Source organism: Callionymus lyra, chromosome 10 (assembly GCF_982586985.1).
Source record: "Callionymus lyra chromosome 10, fCalLyr1.hap1.1, whole genome shotgun sequence".
Lineage (NCBI taxonomy): Eukaryota > Metazoa > Chordata > Actinopteri > Syngnathiformes > Callionymidae > Callionymus > Callionymus lyra.
This window is the reverse complement of record NC_141827.1, coordinates 27,780,531-27,798,442: the sequence shown is the minus strand read 5'-3', so window position 1 is coordinate 27,798,442 and position 17,912 is coordinate 27,780,531. Positions and strand designations below refer to the sequence as shown.

Genomic DNA, 17,912 nt, shown 5'->3' with positions numbered 1-17,912 from the left:
TGACAACACTTAGCCGCTAGCCGCAGGAAGCTAACATTGAGCTAACATTTCTAGCTTCAACACGAACAAGCTTTCCAGGTCAAATAAGCACGAAGGCGACTTCAACATCCATGTGAGTTTTTTAACAAAAATGTTCTTATTCTCATTTTTAATTCATACTGCATATGCTGTTTATCATTCATATTTGAAAAAGGATATTTAAAGCTAACTTATTTTGAGTACGCGTGTTTATACTCAAAGCTAATATTTTATTGCTACAAATTGATTTATTAATTCACATTTATCAGCATACGCCAGAGGGAATAATAAAGTCCATCTATCAATCGAAATGAAAAAGTAATGATAAAATACAATTAAAAAAAGAAGGTATTTTAGGGAGTTTTTTATTTTTATTTGGAGGGGGAAAGAAAGTTCATTTTTTACTATATTACTTCTTTCATTTTTTAATATGATAGAATATAGTAAGTAAGTAAGTAAGTAATTTTTATTTGTATAGCGCTTTTTCCAGACCAGGGTCACAAAGTGCTTAAACAATCAAAACAATATTCAATAAAGAATATATACTTTAAAGATCAAGATAAAACTGATAACACAACAGGAGTTCCAGAAAATCAAGGAAAAGCCTGGACAAATAAGAATGTCTTAAGATTTTTCTTAAAGGAGTCAGTAGATCGTTCCAAAGCTTAGGAGCAACAGCCTGGAAGGATTTCTCTCTGGTCCTGAACCGTGTTCAGGAACCATCAGTAGATTCTATATATATATATATATATATATATATACTACATATAGTGTTTTTATTTATATTTTAATTTACAATTAAAAGGCAGGTAAAAGAAGGCTTTACACTTCCAAGTTCCAAGAGTCTGTGTTATTAAGACGTATGCCTGCGGTGACTATGTGAGCTTAGTCAATATTCTCTATAAATTTGATAAATAAATATTTACAGTGCGTTAATGTTTCTCATGTCATTTGAGAACAGTACTCTAGTTATCCATCAATAAATGTTCAGTCAGATGAAACAGCAGCCACTGTTCATCAAGATTTCGGTCTTGATCTGGTTGACAGAGACTGAAAACAGATCCTATTAAGAGACGATGTTCCTTAAAATAACAATCTAATCCTTCACTTGGGATCAGGACTGATCAGATGAGTGGGTATAATTGGCCGGATTAAAACCTCAAATAAAATTAAAAAAAAAAAAATCACGATTTGCTTCAAACCAATCTTCAGAATACAGAGTCAGAGTATTGTGTACAGAAAGTCCTTTAATTGTGTCACAACACTGTTAAAATCAAGTTACTCCAGTTCGCCTGTAGTGCTTTATGTGCAACATTCGTTATTGTCCTTGTAGTCTTGAGAACTTGTAAGTGTTAAAAAAACAAAAGGCATTTCACTCGTTTGCCAGCTTGATGTCAAAGAAAAGTAACAGCGTAAAACAGCAGAGGTGGTTATGACATCACACAGCTACACACAACATAACACAAAGTGATGTAATGGTTAAAGTAAAAAAAAACTACTCAAAGAGCTTATTCCCGATACTGAAACACAAAATGTGAGAATACACTTTTTCCACTGATGTGCATCTAAAATGATCTTCTGTGCAACGTCATAAAACAGCAAAGTCAAACTGAGATTATAATAAACCATCACCAGAAATACAGTAAATGCAACCAAACACTTTTCTCTTATAGCACCATGACAATAATAAAATCATACACAAGTGATCAGATCAACGAGAGAAAATATGGGCACTTTAAATGTGTTTAAAGGGTCGTCAGAGTAAAACAAACCACTTACTTTGGCATTTAAAATGAAGCGGTCAGTTGATAAAACTTCACGAGTCATCATCCTTGTTTTCAGATGCAGGGGCTTAATACGGACATGCTTCATGAAACTTCATCATCTCATCACTACAAAATATTTATAAAAATGTCATTAATTCCTTTCTTCTGGTTACTGTCTTGAGTCCATCTTTAAAGTTTATTTCTTATTGTTTTGTCTCAAGTAAAAAAAGTTTTTTGTTGCTACAGTGGATGGAAATCCAGTTATTAAGACTATTTTGAATCCAGGTCTCGTGTTCTGTTACATATTGGCGTTATTATGCCATTTATTTAAATAGAGGGTGTCGCAGAGGTTTTTTTTGAGGTGTTCATATCCAAATAAATCTTCTACATATATATTTTTGGGTGAATAAAGTTGTTTGTAATAAAGGTTTTTAGTTTATGAAATTTAACAACAAATGCAAGTTGTACATTCACTAGTGAGTGAGTTTGGGTGAAATTCAAAATACACTTTGACTTCACTTCAGAAAGAAAATGTGAAAAACTTCAAAGTATGAGTGGACTTTTTGGAAACCCTGTTTCGCATTTAAATGGGGAGTTTTGCGACTCAAAATTCAGCGACTTTGTAAAAATATTTATCCAGGGTTAATTCCTGAAATAATGGCGAGAGAACATTTTCTTGATAATGATAGACTTCAAAGACACAGAAATAACTGCAGAAGTCATGTTCTCAGGTGTTCTCTCGATTGCGAGTCACAAAATGAGCTGAGCTAGAAGGCAAAGTTCACAATCCAATGATTCTTCAATATGACTCTGTAACATATATTTTATAATAGTGTCATCGAACTCAATCTTTTTCATCGGAGGAATTAACTTGCATTAATTCCCAGAATAGTTAAAGTACTGAGAGAACTTTTTAAGACGTTGAGCCGTCCCAACAAGAGCCTTTTTCTTAGTTTGTTAACAAAAACATTGCAAACTATGGTGGCTTTGCTTTCATTGCAATTATACCGCCCCGACACTAGGGGGAGCTAGAAACAAATGTTTCACCTTCCGTAGCGTTGCTTTAAAGTCAAGTTTAGCTTGTGCACATTATTTTGAAGCTATAATAAGGTCGATGGTTGTTCACACTTTCAAAGTTGCACTTTTTACACCATTTATCCAAGTAATAATAATAATAATAAAAAAAAACTTCACATGTGATCAACACCACAATATACTTTGAGGTTCAGTAACAAAACCTTTGCCTTGAAAAAAGGTGAAAGACTAATAACTTTGGCAGCTACCTCGAGTCCTCTCCCGCACCTCTAACCGATGATACCGGAAAAAAACGGATGATAATGACATTGTTAATCTGGATGAAGGCCACAGCAGCTGAAATGAAATGTTTTTTTCGACGGCTCAACGATCAGAGGCTGAATGACAAGAGTCGTGAGTAACAGTCAGTGGGTGGTTAAGACAGTGAGCAGTGTCAGTGGCAGCACACAAGACGAGCTGAAGAGTCACCGTCGTGCTGATGTTAGCAGGAAGTGTTTATTGGACCATGTTTTTGTTCCGGTGCCGTCTCACAGCAAGATGGCGGCGGAACTCAGCAGGCGTGTTAATACTGACCAGACTTGAGACTGAACGTCATCATGTCAGTGACACAGTGAGGTAGAGGACGCAGACTCACACTTGTCTGACACAGGCGGGGCCAAGTTTGGTGGGTGTTGGTATGAAATTGATTAAACTTCTCCGAAGTTGGTGTGACCCGTCACCTTGGCGTGCTCCCGGGCCTCCTTCTGTCCCACCAGGCCCAGTTGACACACCATGCAGCGCAGGGCGAAGCGGTTAACGTCCGTGAACTGCCGCTTGCGGCGAGCCTCGTCCGCCAGCTCGAGGGCCTGAGCCAGGATGACATCATCACCGGTGGAGAAGATGGTCTGGGGCGGGACATCGGAGCCGGGGGTCTCCTTCTGAAGCGGGTCGTAATGGATGCCGTCGTAGATGAGCAGCACTCGTTTTTGGTAGCCCGCGTCCTCCCCGAACCGATCCACGCGCACCGTCTGAGTGTCCACGACGCAGATCTCGCACTGGTAGAACTTTGACAAGATGGACACCTCGATGGCGCCGCCCCAGGTGTCGTCGCGTCGGATCCAGGAGCAGTACTCGTCGTTGGTTTTGCCTAAAACGGCTTCGGAGTACGCGGCGGGGTCGCTCGACACCACCTGCGAGATGAGGCCCCTCATCTCGGGGGCGCACGCCGGGTCGTAGACGCCCCCCTCCACCACGTAGTACACACTGGTGAAGAGGCAGGAGTTGTCGGCAGGGACCACGCGGCGCTTGAGGACGGGGGCGACGTCCAGGCGAGGAGGCAAGGTCACTGCGGGACGATCCACCGACTTGGGTTTGTTGTCCTCTTCTACAATCAGCGTGTCGCCTGAAAACCAGACACTGGAGTCAATATGGGATGATAATTTGTATGAGCACCAGTGGCACCACTTCAGTCACCCCTGGAACATACATGTTTTAAACATGTGTAACCGCATCTTCCAACTGTTATGTAACAGATTACCAGAAGGATATTTTTTTATCTCTGATATGGCATCTTTCTATTGCAGTTGCGCTAAATAACCACTAGAGGATACTTCAGCTAATCCTTGACAAAAAAGTATTCTTGTAGAACCACCTCAAAAAGATACTACACAATAGCCAACATAACAGATAAATCAATCTACAGTGCACCTTTAAGCCTTATTTATGAATTCTGGTTTTACTTACTGACGTTGAACCCATTTAATGTCCTAAAGAATCCAAAAAAAATGTTGGTAAACTATGACACCATAGTATTACCTTGCAAGTCTTAAGTCAGGTCAATCTCACCTGACTTGATGGGGTAGTCCTTGAGATGAGCGTCACCGTTGCGCAGGTCCAGGCTGGATGGAGGGTAACCCACCATGATCTTCTGCACGTCACACGGGATCCCGGTCAGCTCCTCCACCTTCTTCTTCAGCTCTTGCACGCAGGACTGGTGGGTCAGGCCCTGCATGATCTGGCTCCCGTTTTTGGTTTTACAGCGAAGCCGCAACATCCTGCCTTCCTATACAAATAGTAATGAACGAGTTAATAACCACTTGTCGTACATGATGCATATTTTTGCTATTATTTTTATTCTTTACTCGGAGTGAGTGGAAGAACACATTACATACAAGACAAAAATAATTGATAAATCAGTTGAGACATTGACTTTGGTGAATTTTGACTTTGTTACAATTTTTGCTACAATTTTAGTTTTTAGAGACTTTTTTTTTTTTTTAGTTCCATCTGGGACAAGAAGGACTCATAAATAAACGTTTGTATTTGCACAAGAAAAAAACTAGGTAGATAGATACTTCATTTTTCTCTATGTAGAGAAATTCACAATTCTAGCAGCACCGGATCACATGTAAACACGTATTCAAATAAAATAACAAAATTCAAAAAAAAAAAGTTGTGCAAACTTCTGGGAATTTAAAGAAAAAAACTTTAATCTCTTTGTCCGCAGTTTGATTATAATTATCCCGGTTAATATCTTTATTACTACGTTGACTGATGTTGTTGATGCCTTATGAAACACTTTAAATAAATAGATGTTTTTTTTTCAATTTTTATTTGATGACTATTGTAGCAATATTTAATTGAATATGCTCACGTTAACTCTTGGGTATTAATCGCACCTAGAACTTTTTCGATTTAGTCAGTGGTCAGAAAATTGTCGTTGTTGTTTAATTTACAGCTATTCATTCAGACATAGATTATAATAATAATATATAGTCAATAAATATAATTAAATCCTCATTAAAAAGAGTTGTATTATTGAACTAGAATCTCATAGAATTTTGATACCATTGAATCCATTTCATGTTCTCACCCTGTGCTTATTGATACATGAAGAACAGTCGATATTCGAGTCATTTGACCCGCCAGAACTTAAAAAAAACGTCTTATCTTCATATACTTATAGTCTCATGTCGTCGCCTCTCACTGCCATTAATAAAACCCGCGTCTTAATTGGCACATCGATGACGCAGGCGCACACGGCGCCTCCTGATTGGTCCGATTTTGATCGGTAACGTTCCATCGGTAATTTGTAAACCGTCGATCACGTGACGTAAACAAAAGCCATCGATCTCGAACCTCCGCTCGTTTCTCTGCTGACTCGTCATTTTCTACAACGTGCTTCAAACTTGGATGCAACAGATCCTCGATGAGAAGCTGCTAGCATGACCAGGTGACTCATCACAAACGTGAGAGGACATGGACGACATGACAGAATTTGAAAAAACAAAACAATAAACAAACAAACACAGCAAGTTTGTAATAAAGAGTAAATAGTATTGTGTGAGGCTATAATACGTTTGAACTGGCATGTTAGGACCACGATGAGTTCTTTCACGTTAGCATGTTCGTCTTGACATTAAAAACATCAAGAGTCGGTTTTTCTGACAAAAAACACACGACGTGTTTTTAAACTGTGGAAAGTTAAGCTGCGACACTGTCGGACGAAGTGTAGTTTTTGTTGCAAATGTAGTTTCCTTACCTTCTGCAGACCTGAGCACAGCAGAGAACAATAAACATGCACAGAGGGACGCGCTGCGTCAGCATGTGGCGGTGACGTCATGACGTAGCGTCGACGTAAATATTCGAATTCGGATGACCGAAGAGTGGAGAAGCTCGCGCACGAAGCTTTTTTTTTTTTTAAATTACAATATAACACATTTGGTATGCAGTTTATAGAAGTGGGTAATACGAGTTTCCATTCCAAAAGAAATAAAAAGAAAAAAATCACAAGCGATTAATATATTGGAGTGAAAAAGTCTTTTCTCTGTCCTGATTAATAAACTAAACTAGTTCAATACTTTTTAACAGGGGCCTCAATTACACTTTAATAACACTTTCAAACCGGACAATGAAGGATTTAAAAAAGTATTTTAAACCTGTGTTTGCTGTTCTATTGTAATATTAACAATTTTAAAATAAACAATTTCCAAAAGAAGATCTCCAGAGGGATTCATAAAGTTGATCTATTTTAATTCTATCTAAAACATTTCAGTGAGAGAAACAGGCAAATAAAATTATAAATCAAGAAGAAGGCACAACTGACTAAACTGTATTTATTTATTTGGAATATCCATATACAGTAACATTCACAAATGATTACACACAGTATATATTTTATTCAGTATTGTTTTGATTGTTTAAGCGCTTTGTGACCCTGGTCTAGAAAAGCGCTCTATAAATACAAATTACTTACTTACATATTTTTAAAATGTTTCCAGATCATTTCTTTATAAGAAGGCACATAGAGGTTTCAAAGCATGACTTACACTCATAAATGAAACCATAGAAACACAAAACTGTTAATAGTCATAACAGCATCTAATGTAGGACTTTATAACTTTGGTTCATGCAGCGCTTCGATAGAAAGCAGACAATTCACTGTATATTTATATTTCAACAGGTATTATGCCGTCCAGTGTGTGCGCATACTTTGCCAAGAATATTGTAAAGGTGCTTCTTTCCATACTACAGTGTCGTTTTCAAGTCACTTCCATTGACGCTGAGTGACATTCATTCAGGAGCGGACACAGTCGATTGTTTCCTCTGAGCTCTCATAGTCGATTTCTTCACATAATGACTCCTGCGGCAAAGAAAGAGCGTCAACTTTTGTTTTATTACTTCACACATTAACCATTTGAATACGATTATTGCAGCACAATATATTTTAGGGTTTTGGGATTTATTTTGTTGCATTTACCCTGCATTATGAATTTTTTCAAAATTAAGTTGTCTATTGTATTGTATTTACTTATTTTTCTGCATATTTTTTTACATGTTTCTGCATTTGAAGGTTTTTAAAATCAACTCAATAAACAAGTTACCATCATATTAATACAATTCTATGCATTTAAAGTACATTATATATTTTAAAAAGGGCTGTTTATTGTTTATTTGTAACTTAATATGTTGACTAAAATGCTATTTACTCAAGTCGCCAAAAAGTATTTACATTTATAAAATGTAAATATGGGATATTGACATTGAGAAAGCAAACATGTTCAAATTAGAATAACCAATGATTAATGTTTATTATAGGCTAATGCATGTGACATACATCCATCAATCCTTTTAATGTGCGGGGATAGTAGGATTTGTGCCACATTTTATATCTTAAAATATGAGAAGAATACACTGTTAAAATAATCAACTTTTATAAATCACTAACTGCCTGTAAATTTAAGTGACGAGCTACGCTAGTTAGCACCTGTTAGCTAGCATAGCTGTTAAGCAAACGGAATAGACAAAACAAGTGACAGTATTTTTAATTTAGTAAGTTTCAAATTTGAAACTGGAATATATAATGCTGTATATAACATCATGCTAGATTTTGGTTACAGTAAAAGTTAAAGAAGACATCTTTTCAAACCCAAAACATTGTTAAACACAACAACACAAAGTTGACAGCATAGGAGCGATGGATGATCAAGGAAGAAGAAGAAGGGACAGTGTTGACTCACGGACTTGTGCTTCTTCTCTGATGCTGTTGGATAAATATATTGGTGGGAAGACAGATAGAAATGTGGAGAAGATATAAAGCAACACGTCAAACAAACACGACAGACATTTTTTTCTTATCATTTCAACATGCAGGGCGTTCAGGTCAAGACTTCTGACTCCACGCTGTAAACAAGTGGGAAGTCAAGTCGATATAAATCAACAGTAATGTCTGTTTTTTCAGTTTTTAAATTGGACTTGTTTTGAGCGAGGAGTCAGTGGGTTTCAAGGGTTTCTGTAGATTCAAGGTGAAGCCAGCCAAGACATCATGCAAGCAGTGCAAAACAATAAATCCCACAACATCATTGTTAGTTTCAAACACGACGTTAGACGGAGGACTGATGGTGGCTGTTACACTCAGTCACTAACTTGGCTTTCCCGTTCCTCTGGCATCAGAGCTGACGGAGTGGGAGCCAGTGGGAGCCATGGCTGGTTGCCCACGCTGTAAAGCCTGGGACGCTTGACTTGGTCATGACTGCAGAGGGGAGTGTAACTATTTCGTCGGAGGAGGACGGCAGGGTCTCTCGGGATCTTACCCTGGGGAAGAATTGGAGCTTGGTGAAGGGTGGAGATGCTAAGAAACCAAAAACATCATTTGTTTCAATATTGAGAAATCTGTTGTCAATTCGGAGAGTAAAACTGGATGAGAAATATTCTTTATAGTGACTGTAGTACCGCAGCTGTCCAGCAAGTGTCGTCTTTGTACTGATTAGTCAAAGATGGAACCAGATGAAGAAGAACAACTGTGAGATATACTTAAAAAAATAAAAAATGAGTCAAATCATTTGTGTAAAAATATTATGCAAAAAAAGTAGTATTGATAAGTATGTTCTACCAAGGTTCTGAAATTGTTATGTTTATATTTCAATTTCAAACTTGATTAAAAAAAACTATAAGAAAAATCACTAACAGTGACAGTATGTGAAGGTTATAAAAGCAGCCTTAATAAGGTCACATGACCTCAGGATTTTAGTGGCTATATGCAGAATGCTGCTGGACCACCTGACTGGAAAGCGCAAGCGCCAATATGAGCCACACTCCACTGGCTACCAGTCAGTTTTAGGATAGATTTTTTATATTCTTTTAATTGTTTTTTAAGCATTAAATGGCCTGGCACACGAGTATCTGGCTGAACTGATACATTCCTAAAACAAAACGTAAGACCAGAGGAGACGGAGCTTCTGCAGTGGCAGCTCCTCTGCTCTTCAATGCTCTACCTTGGCACATCCGAAGCGCACAGACCATTAATTTATTTTAAATCATCACCTAAAACACACTTTTATTCTGCAGCTTTTAATTCATGTTGAGTTGGACATTGTTGGTCTTGTACGTCGTTGTATCCGTTTTTGAGCCCATGTACAGCACTTTGGTCGACCTTGGTTGTTTTCAAATGTGCTTCAAGAATAAAAGTGGACTTGACTGTATGTGCTCTACCCTTTGGCAAGGTCATGATTATTTAATCTACAATAACATTCGGATTATCTTTGAGATCAAAAGTAATTAAAGTCAAGCCATTTAAATAATATTAAAGCCCTAAACAAACATCTGCTTCAGAGAGAATTAAGAACAAAAATAAAATATACCGGGCAAATTCAAACGCGCCGAGATGGATTAAAAAACAAAAAAAAGCCATGCGGAGTAAACTTGCTTCCATTCAAGTCATGTATCAGCTGTTGCAACCAGAAGCTGAGAGGAGCAGCTGGCTGCTCAAGGGGGTTGCATCATAGCAGAACTAGGAACCACGTTTGGCATCATGCTCAGAACAATCACGTGAATGCAGCACTCACAAGCGGTCGGTCTCGGTGTGTGTTCACTGCCTCCACGTTCAGGTAAAACATTTCCACTTTACAGCCTGCAAGGACAGACAGAAATGTTCTAGAAGTTCTGCCCTGTATATGTTGGTGTCCTACCGTAGGCCACAGGGGTCAGTTTGAGGACGGTGTGGAGGGGACACTTCATGTAGGGAAGATCATCTGCAGAGTAGAGAAGGAACAGAAGCTTCAGTATGAAATCAAATGAGGGATGTCATCATCTACATGGGTGAAAAGTAACACAGATAATCGAAACCGCCAACACATACGTTTCTCACCAACGTGCCTGCAAGTGTCATGGAACCTGGTCATGTGATGCAGATAGTCTGTTGTGTCAATAAAGTTTAAAGTTCACGGTGACTCATGGAGTAATACTACGGTAACTTGCAGAGTAATACTACAGTGACTCATGGAGTAATACAACGGTAACTTGCAGAGTAATACTACAGTGACTCATGGAGTAATACAACGGTAACTTGCAGAGTAATACTACAGTGACTCATGGAGTAATACAACGGTAACTTGCAGAGTAATACTACAGTGACTCATGGAGTAATACAATGGTAACTTGCAGAGTAATACTACAGTGACTCATGGAGTAATACAACGGTAACTTGCAGAGTAATACTACAGTGACTCATGGAGTACTACAACGGTAACTTGCAGAGTAATACTACAGTGACTCATGGAGTAATACTACGGTAACTTTCAGAGTAATACTACAGTGACTCATGGAGTAATACAACGGTAACTTGCAAAGTAATACTACAGTGACTCATGGAGTAATACAACGGTAACTTGCAGAGTAATACTACAGTGACTCATGGAGTAATACTACGGTAACTTGCAGAGTAATACTACAGTGACTCATGGAGTAATACAACGGTAACTTGCAGAGTAATACTACAGTGACTCATGGAGTAATACAACGGTAACTTGCAGAGTAATACTACAGTGACTCATGGAGTAATACAACGGTAACTTGCAGAGTAATACTACAGTGACTCATTGAGTAATACAACGGTAACTTGCAGAGTAATACTACAGTGACTCATGGAGTAATACAACGGTAACTTGCAGAGTAATACTACAGTGACTCATGGAGTAATACAACGGTAACTTGCAGAGTAATACTACAGTGACTCATGGAGTAATATTACGGTAACTTGCAGAGTAATACTACAGTGACTCATGGAGTAATACAACGGTAGCTTGCAGAGTAATACTACAGTGACTCATGGAGTAATACAACAGTAACTTGCAGAGTAATACTACAGTGACTCATGGAGTAATACAACGGTAACTTGCAGAGTAATACTACAGTGACTCATGGAGTAATACAACGGTAACTTGCAGAGTAATACTACAGTGACTCATGGAGTAATACAACGGTAACTTGCAGAGTAATACTACAGTGACTCATGGAGTAATACAACGGTAACTTGCAGAGTAATACTACAGTGACTCATGGAGTAATACAACGGTAACTTGCAGAGTATTTCTACAGTGACTCGTGGAGTAATAATACGGTGACTTGTGGAGTAATACTATGTTGAATTACACAGTAATACTGAGGTGACTTGTAGAGTAACACTACAGTGACTAACAGAGTAATACTTTGGTAACTTGCAGAGTAATACTACAGTGACTCGTGGAGTAATAATACGGTGACTTGTGGAGTAATACTATGGTGAATTACACAGTAATACCAAGGTGACTCGTGGAGTAATACTACACTGACTCAGAGTAATACTTTGGTAATTTGCAGAGTAATACTACAGTGACTCATGGAGTAATACTACAGTGACTCACAGAGTAGTTGCAGAGTAATACTACAGTGACCCGTGGAGTAATTATATGGTCTCTTGTTGAGTAATACTTTGGTAACTTGCAGAGTAATACTAGTGATTCGCGGAGAAGTAAATGGTAACTTGCAGAGTAACACTACGGTGACTCACATAGCAATACTACATTGACTTGTGGAGTAATACTACAGTGTCTCAAGGATTAATACTACGTGATTAATGGAGTTATACTAACGTCACTAATGGAATGATAATACATTGATTTGTGGTGCGGCTTCATTGTTTATCTACAAACTGATTTCTGTGTGCATTATTGCTTCAAGGTCAGCAAGTAAAAGGATTAATACATTAGGCTTACAGTTTTTGGGAAAAGTAAAGGATTTCATAAGGTATATGAAGATATATGATTTATCTGTTATGTTGGCTCTACAAGAATAAATCCTTTTTTCTCTGATAACTAACAGAAGGGCTTTGCTGTAATGGGATTAGCAGGTGTTCTAATAGGAAATTAACCCCTCTAGTGGTTATAAATCGCAACTGTGTGCAGCCGTTTACATGATGGTGACAAGCGTCAACTACACATGTAGAAAAGTAGTAAACATTGATATCCCTAAATCATACATGTACTGAAACATTCTTCTTGCCTGCACTTTTGTCCAGAAAGTAGGCAAGGAGGCAGCGCATCACAGCCTGGTGACAGATGACCAACACATTTCCTTGTCTCTCCAGCTCCATGATGACCGGCTCCAGACGCTGCACCAGGTCCTGATAGGACTAAACACCCACAACAGGGATCTTAGCAAAGTCAGCCACAGGCAAATCAAATCAATCTCCGCTGCCCGACCTCTCCTCCCGGGTAGCGATAGTGATACTTGTCCTGGTCTCTTAAAGCAAACTCCTCTGGGAAACTCCTCTGGATCTTTTCGTACGTCATCTCCTCACACACACCCTGCAACACAAACTGTTGTAGTATCCAACACACTCGTCTAAATGCGTCTTCACTCGCTCACCGCATCGATCTCATTGAGAATCTTCCACTGCTCATAAGGGACGCCCAGCTCTTCTGCCGTCTGTATGGTTCTCCTCAGCTGGCTGGTCCAGACCTTCAGGTCGGACAGCTCGTGCTCCTTGATGAAGTCGTGGAGAGCGTGTGCAAACTAGTGATGTCAGAGGAGAGAAACCTCATCATTTCAAAGACACTTTAGGAAGATAAAATCTTTTTCTCTCTTTTTTTCACCTGCTTCCCACGTGGAGTGAGCTCCGAATCTCCGCCGATGCGGCCCTCGATGTTGTGGTTGCTCTCACCGTGTCGACACAGGTAGATGGAGTGCGAGTGCACGTGGATGTTCATCAGGTAGTAGACGATTTTACTCTGGATGTAGTCCTGGACTCGGTTCACAAGGAAGCTCCGCCCGACATTCATCACTTTGATGAAAGAACGATCCCTGCAGGCGACACAGAGCGACATCCTCTTCATCCTCTAAACTTTAATTCCTTCACACAACCTTTTCGTCTTTGATTCATTTTGGTAAACAAACTTTTAAAGTTCAAGAGAAGGGAAAACGTTGTTTCACACCAATGTGTAAAAATAGGAGGTTAATGATTCATCTAAATACCATGATATATATATATATATAACCATTTGTCTCACTTGTCATACTCGTCAGGATCCAGAGGTTGATACGTGACCTTGTAACACTCTATCCTCTTGAGGAAGTCGGCCATGACTCTCTCGCGGTGCCTCTCCGGGTAATCTGGACTGGAAACTTTCACTTCCTGAGATTCAACACATGAAAACAATGTGGAGCTGCTTGCATAACACAGGGCGGATTATAAATAGTTTATAGTTCTGCCAGAAGTCACGGAGCGAGAGACGGTACCAGAATGTTTGCTGCGATGACCTCGGGGTCGTCACACACAGACTCCACGAAGAAAACCTGCAGGAAAAACAAGTGTTACATGTGTAACATGAACTCAGATTATTAGGCCATTGTTTGTTCAATTGTTGATTGATTTTGTAAACTTGACTTCTTTAAGGATTTACATTGTCGGTGTCTTGATGTTGAGATAAGCTGGCTGTGTAATCAACAAAAGCCAGCACTTCTATTTCTTATATTAATACATTTAATTTTGCGTGTAGGTTAAAAAGGAAAAACATACATAAAACAAATGTTTTGTTTATTAAAAATAAACCTTTTTGTCATCTTTGTATCTCTACAACATTAAAGTGCAGAACGAAGTTTCTATTCTGATCTACTTTTTGGATCATTTATTGTTTCAAAATAAGTCTTCGTTCTTTGTACTAATTTATTCAGGACTAATATACGGATCATCCTATATTGAACAGATTTCTTTGCATGGATATGTTAACATGGAATTAATTTCCCGCCACGTTTGGCTTCAGCCCCAAAAAGCAGTTTTTTTTTTTACTTTTTTGAATCAGCACAAAGAGATTGAAGATGATTAAAATCAAGACATATCTATCACCTAGGTTAAGGTCTCACGGATAAAAGGTCAACTGATGCGTTGATTAAAGTGTCTTAAATAGATGTTGGACCTCTACTGTATCATCAGTGTCTGTTTGTACAAAACTCTCTTTTCATTGAAATATTTACATTAGAAAATGTGTTTAAGCCCCGCCCACTGAAAACACTTGTCTGTCTGGAGATCAAATCTTGTTTAAAATAACCACACCCACTCTGCTGTGACTGGTCAAGCATCAAGGTTTGTCACAGTGCATCACCAATCCGCTTTCAAGGGACTCGTTGTACAAACAAAGTGGGGTATGATTACAGCTGGCTGGAGGAGTGAAGCGATTATTACTTCATAATTGTTCCCGCTCTCGTAACCTATTGTTCGCCCAGATTTCAGACGGGGGAGAACTTTATAAAGTAATGAGTTGAAAACATCATCATAATGAAAGACTGCATCTTGGAGAGGAAGACTTCATCATTTGAAACATGTGATTAGCTGCCCTTTAAAGTTGCATTTACCATTTCACCCACACGTTTAAGTTTAACAACCAAATATCTAAGTGAACCTGATTTCAATGGACCCACCTTGAAGACATTTTCTCGGACAAAGTCTTGAATCAGGTCTCTCCGTTCTCTTGTCGTGTTCGTTGCGTCGAAAACCTGTCGAAAGGCTGCAGGTCAGTGTTTCTGGGACACTTCAGGATTACCATTTTTCATCAAGGCAGATGCGTTCATAAGCAGGTCGTAACACAGACACACAGAGACACGACGGCGTCTTCAAACAGAAGTGAACTCACAGCGATCTGACCTCCCTCCACCGTCAGGTACGACTTCACATCCTGCAGAGCCACCAGAGCACACTGTCTACAGGAAACACAATGTTGTTAAATGAATAACTACACATGTAAAATCAATCATTAATGATTCTTTTCATGATGATATTGAATGACTCATGCTGGAGAGAGAGGCAGAACTCAAGGGAGTCAGAATCAAGAGTGACAGCGACAGCTTGTTTGATATGTGGGTCAGAATCTAACCGTGTAAATCTGTGGCGAGCGCTCACGTGATCTCGTGAGAGCTCAGGTCCTCCAGACAATGTCATGGATCAAAATAAAAAAGGTAACATTGGGACGTACTTGCGTATCCTCATGGCCTCTTGGTTGTCGTGGCGAAAGAAATCGTACGACTTGTACGACCTGACGGCTTCTCTGCGATATACACCCAAGTTAAAAACTGCAACAAATACGACATACATTAGAACACTTTTAACATGTAGTTTCAATTCTTAATTTAACCCCCGTCTATTCCTTTTAATATTATTTATATTTGATCACGTTACAAAACGAGTATAAAACAGTAATTTTGACTTTAGAAAATGACTTCTAAACACCCTTGCAACTAGAATCAAGCTAAGTTACTTTCCACAAATGAATGCACAATTCAGGAACACAAAATAAAAGAGGTTCTGCACCTTTGGTAGGAACCCCGACCCAGTTGAGGTATCGTGTGAGTTTCTTTGACATGTAGGTCTTTCCTCTCGCCGGCAGACCGATCATGACGATGACCGTTGGCGAGTTAGTCATGTAGGACGCCCATGCTACACAGAGACGTGAGCGTTACAACATCACAACACACCTTAGACATTTGATTATTCCAGCAAAAATCAATCAATCCTGTGTGATAGAGAAACACCAGTAATGCATACAAAAAACATTGGTTCGAAAAAACAGGAAATATTCAAAATAGCCCAGAAGCCCAAGTGGAAAAAAAAAAACGATAGATGCACGTTACAATTATAAAACCAATAGTGTTAGTAAAAGACTTGTATTTAATAGATTTGTGCATTAATTAATCAATAAATGTTAAATCATACACAATAAAAGTTTTGTTATAGCAGAAACCTAACCATGTTAAGCATTGACATCTTTAAGACACTACGATTAATTACATAATTAACATTGTGTTGTTAACAAAACTCAATTTTGTGTTATTTGGAATGAAAAGGCTCCTTTCCTAAAAAGATACTTTTCCATCAGGTATCCAAGTATTTTCAAGTGGAAAATGGTTAAAAAGGTGAAGCACTAACATGTCCACAATGACCTTTAAATTTCCTGCTCACAACCTTACGTATGTAATGCACACAGAGCAGCTGAAGACAAAACTCAAAATATTTATCTCTCAGTTCCGTGATGTTTTTAGTAAACTTTCCTCAGCGTAATTTACCATTTCATTTATTAACTTTGACAAAAATATCCAGACACAAATCTAAACTAAAATAATGAAGTAAAAATGAATATTAAAAAGCTCCAAAAACGTATTAATACCCAAACAACACTTTGATTGATTTGTTTTTCATTTATTTATTCTTTATTTAGAATTGACATGTTTTTCCCTGCCGAGGCAACTTTTGTTTAACATTTGCAGCATTAAATTATATTACAGCAATATATTGAGATGAGGACACGACGTTAGCAGATGTAAATAGATTTTGATTCAATAATAAAAAACCTGTTGATGTTAATATACTACTGAGTACCAAAGTAACATCGTAAAAACTATCATTTACTCAGAGAAAAATGACATAAAAGCTTCTGATCAGGTTACTCAGCAAAACTGAAACGTATTGATCTTTGTTGCAGACAAATTAATGGATCTTTTAAATGTATGAGCAACAGTGAGGACTTCTCTTTAACCCTTGTGTTGTCTGAGGGTCAAGGTGACCCAATGGCCCGGAAAAAATAAATGTGTTTGAGTTATCCCAGAGACAACACAAGGGTTAAAAACAAGCTTTGCACACTCTTGGGAAATTTATGAAGACAGTGTGGATCTTTAATAATTTACCTTCTCCAAATTGTCACATTTATGTATTAACTTTAATTATTATGTGAACAGTGTTGAAGTTTGTCATAAACATGGGGAAAAAATGGCAAAAACAAATGTTAATGAATGACGAACTTAAGAGTAATATTTAACATTTTCAAGTAAACAATGGTCTTGGAGATGATTTGTTTCAAACTCACATTTCTTCTCGGTGGTCCTGAAGTCACTCTTGGCTTCTGCACAACTTCTGCTCATGCTCGACATTTTTCCGCACTGATAGAATAAGACATTCAGGTCAAAATAAAGCGAACTGTTATTATGTTTGTCTTGCTAACCCAAAAAACCCAAATAGTTAAAAAAAAAAAAAAAAAAGCAGATGTATTTGGGGACTATATTGTGTTTTTACGCGTATAAGTCCAGACTAAGGGACGTGATCAGGTTCATGCGACACATTACATTTGTGTTAAATTCTCCACTGAATATTTGTATTAATACCTGCTATAAAAGATGGACGCCTGCTGACAATGCGCTCCCGCCTGCACGACAGTCTACGGCCGGTGTTGGACGCACCACTGCGGAGGAAGGAGTGGCGGAGCACCGCTGGTCCTCGGTGCTCAGGCTGCTGTGGCGACTCCTGTCCTTCCTTCC

At 38.5% G+C, this 17,912-nt stretch overlaps 2 protein-coding genes across 4 annotated transcripts; both read right to left on the bottom strand.

Annotated features, from left to right (window-relative positions):
- Positions 1–1,093: 1,093 nt before the first annotated feature.
- Positions 1,094–6,384, bottom strand: yod1 (YOD1 deubiquitinase). Of its 2 annotated transcripts, none has more exons than XM_087801418.1 (3): positions 6,340–6,384; positions 4,644–4,860; positions 1,094–4,200 (listed from the first exon to the last, which is right to left on the bottom strand). In XM_087801418.1, the coding sequence occupies exons 2-3, from the start codon at positions 4,849–4,851 to the stop codon at positions 3,506–3,508; spliced, it is 903 nt and encodes a 300-aa protein (XP_087657544.1). In that variant the 5' UTR covers positions 4,852–4,860; positions 6,340–6,384; the 3' UTR covers positions 1,094–3,505. The 2 variants fall into 2 exon arrangements, with proteins under 2 accessions (XP_087657544.1, XP_087657543.1); XM_087801417.1 differs by lacking the exon at positions 6,340–6,384 and adding an exon at positions 5,671–5,704.
- Positions 6,385–6,897: 513 nt separating this feature from the next.
- pfkfb2b (6-phosphofructo-2-kinase/fructose-2,6-biphosphatase 2b) lies at positions 6,898–17,899 on the bottom strand. 2 transcript variants are annotated; one of them, XM_087800357.1, is made up of 17 exons: positions 17,760–17,899; positions 17,465–17,537; positions 15,916–16,041; positions 15,581–15,677; positions 15,242–15,308; positions 15,030–15,104; positions 13,851–13,907; positions 13,622–13,746; positions 13,208–13,415; positions 12,981–13,127; positions 12,815–12,919; positions 12,615–12,744; positions 10,265–10,327; positions 10,142–10,206; positions 8,724–8,891; positions 8,318–8,340; positions 6,898–7,440 (listed from the first exon to the last, which is right to left on the bottom strand). In XM_087800357.1, exons 2-17 carry the CDS (start codon positions 17,526–17,528, stop codon positions 7,371–7,373), a joined length of 1,590 nt encoding a protein of 529 aa, XP_087656483.1. In that variant the 5' UTR covers positions 17,529–17,537; positions 17,760–17,899; the 3' UTR covers positions 6,898–7,370. The 2 variants fall into 2 exon arrangements, with proteins under 2 accessions (XP_087656483.1, XP_087656482.1); XM_087800356.1 differs by lacking the exon at positions 8,318–8,340.
- Positions 17,900–17,912: the final 13 nt, after the last annotated feature.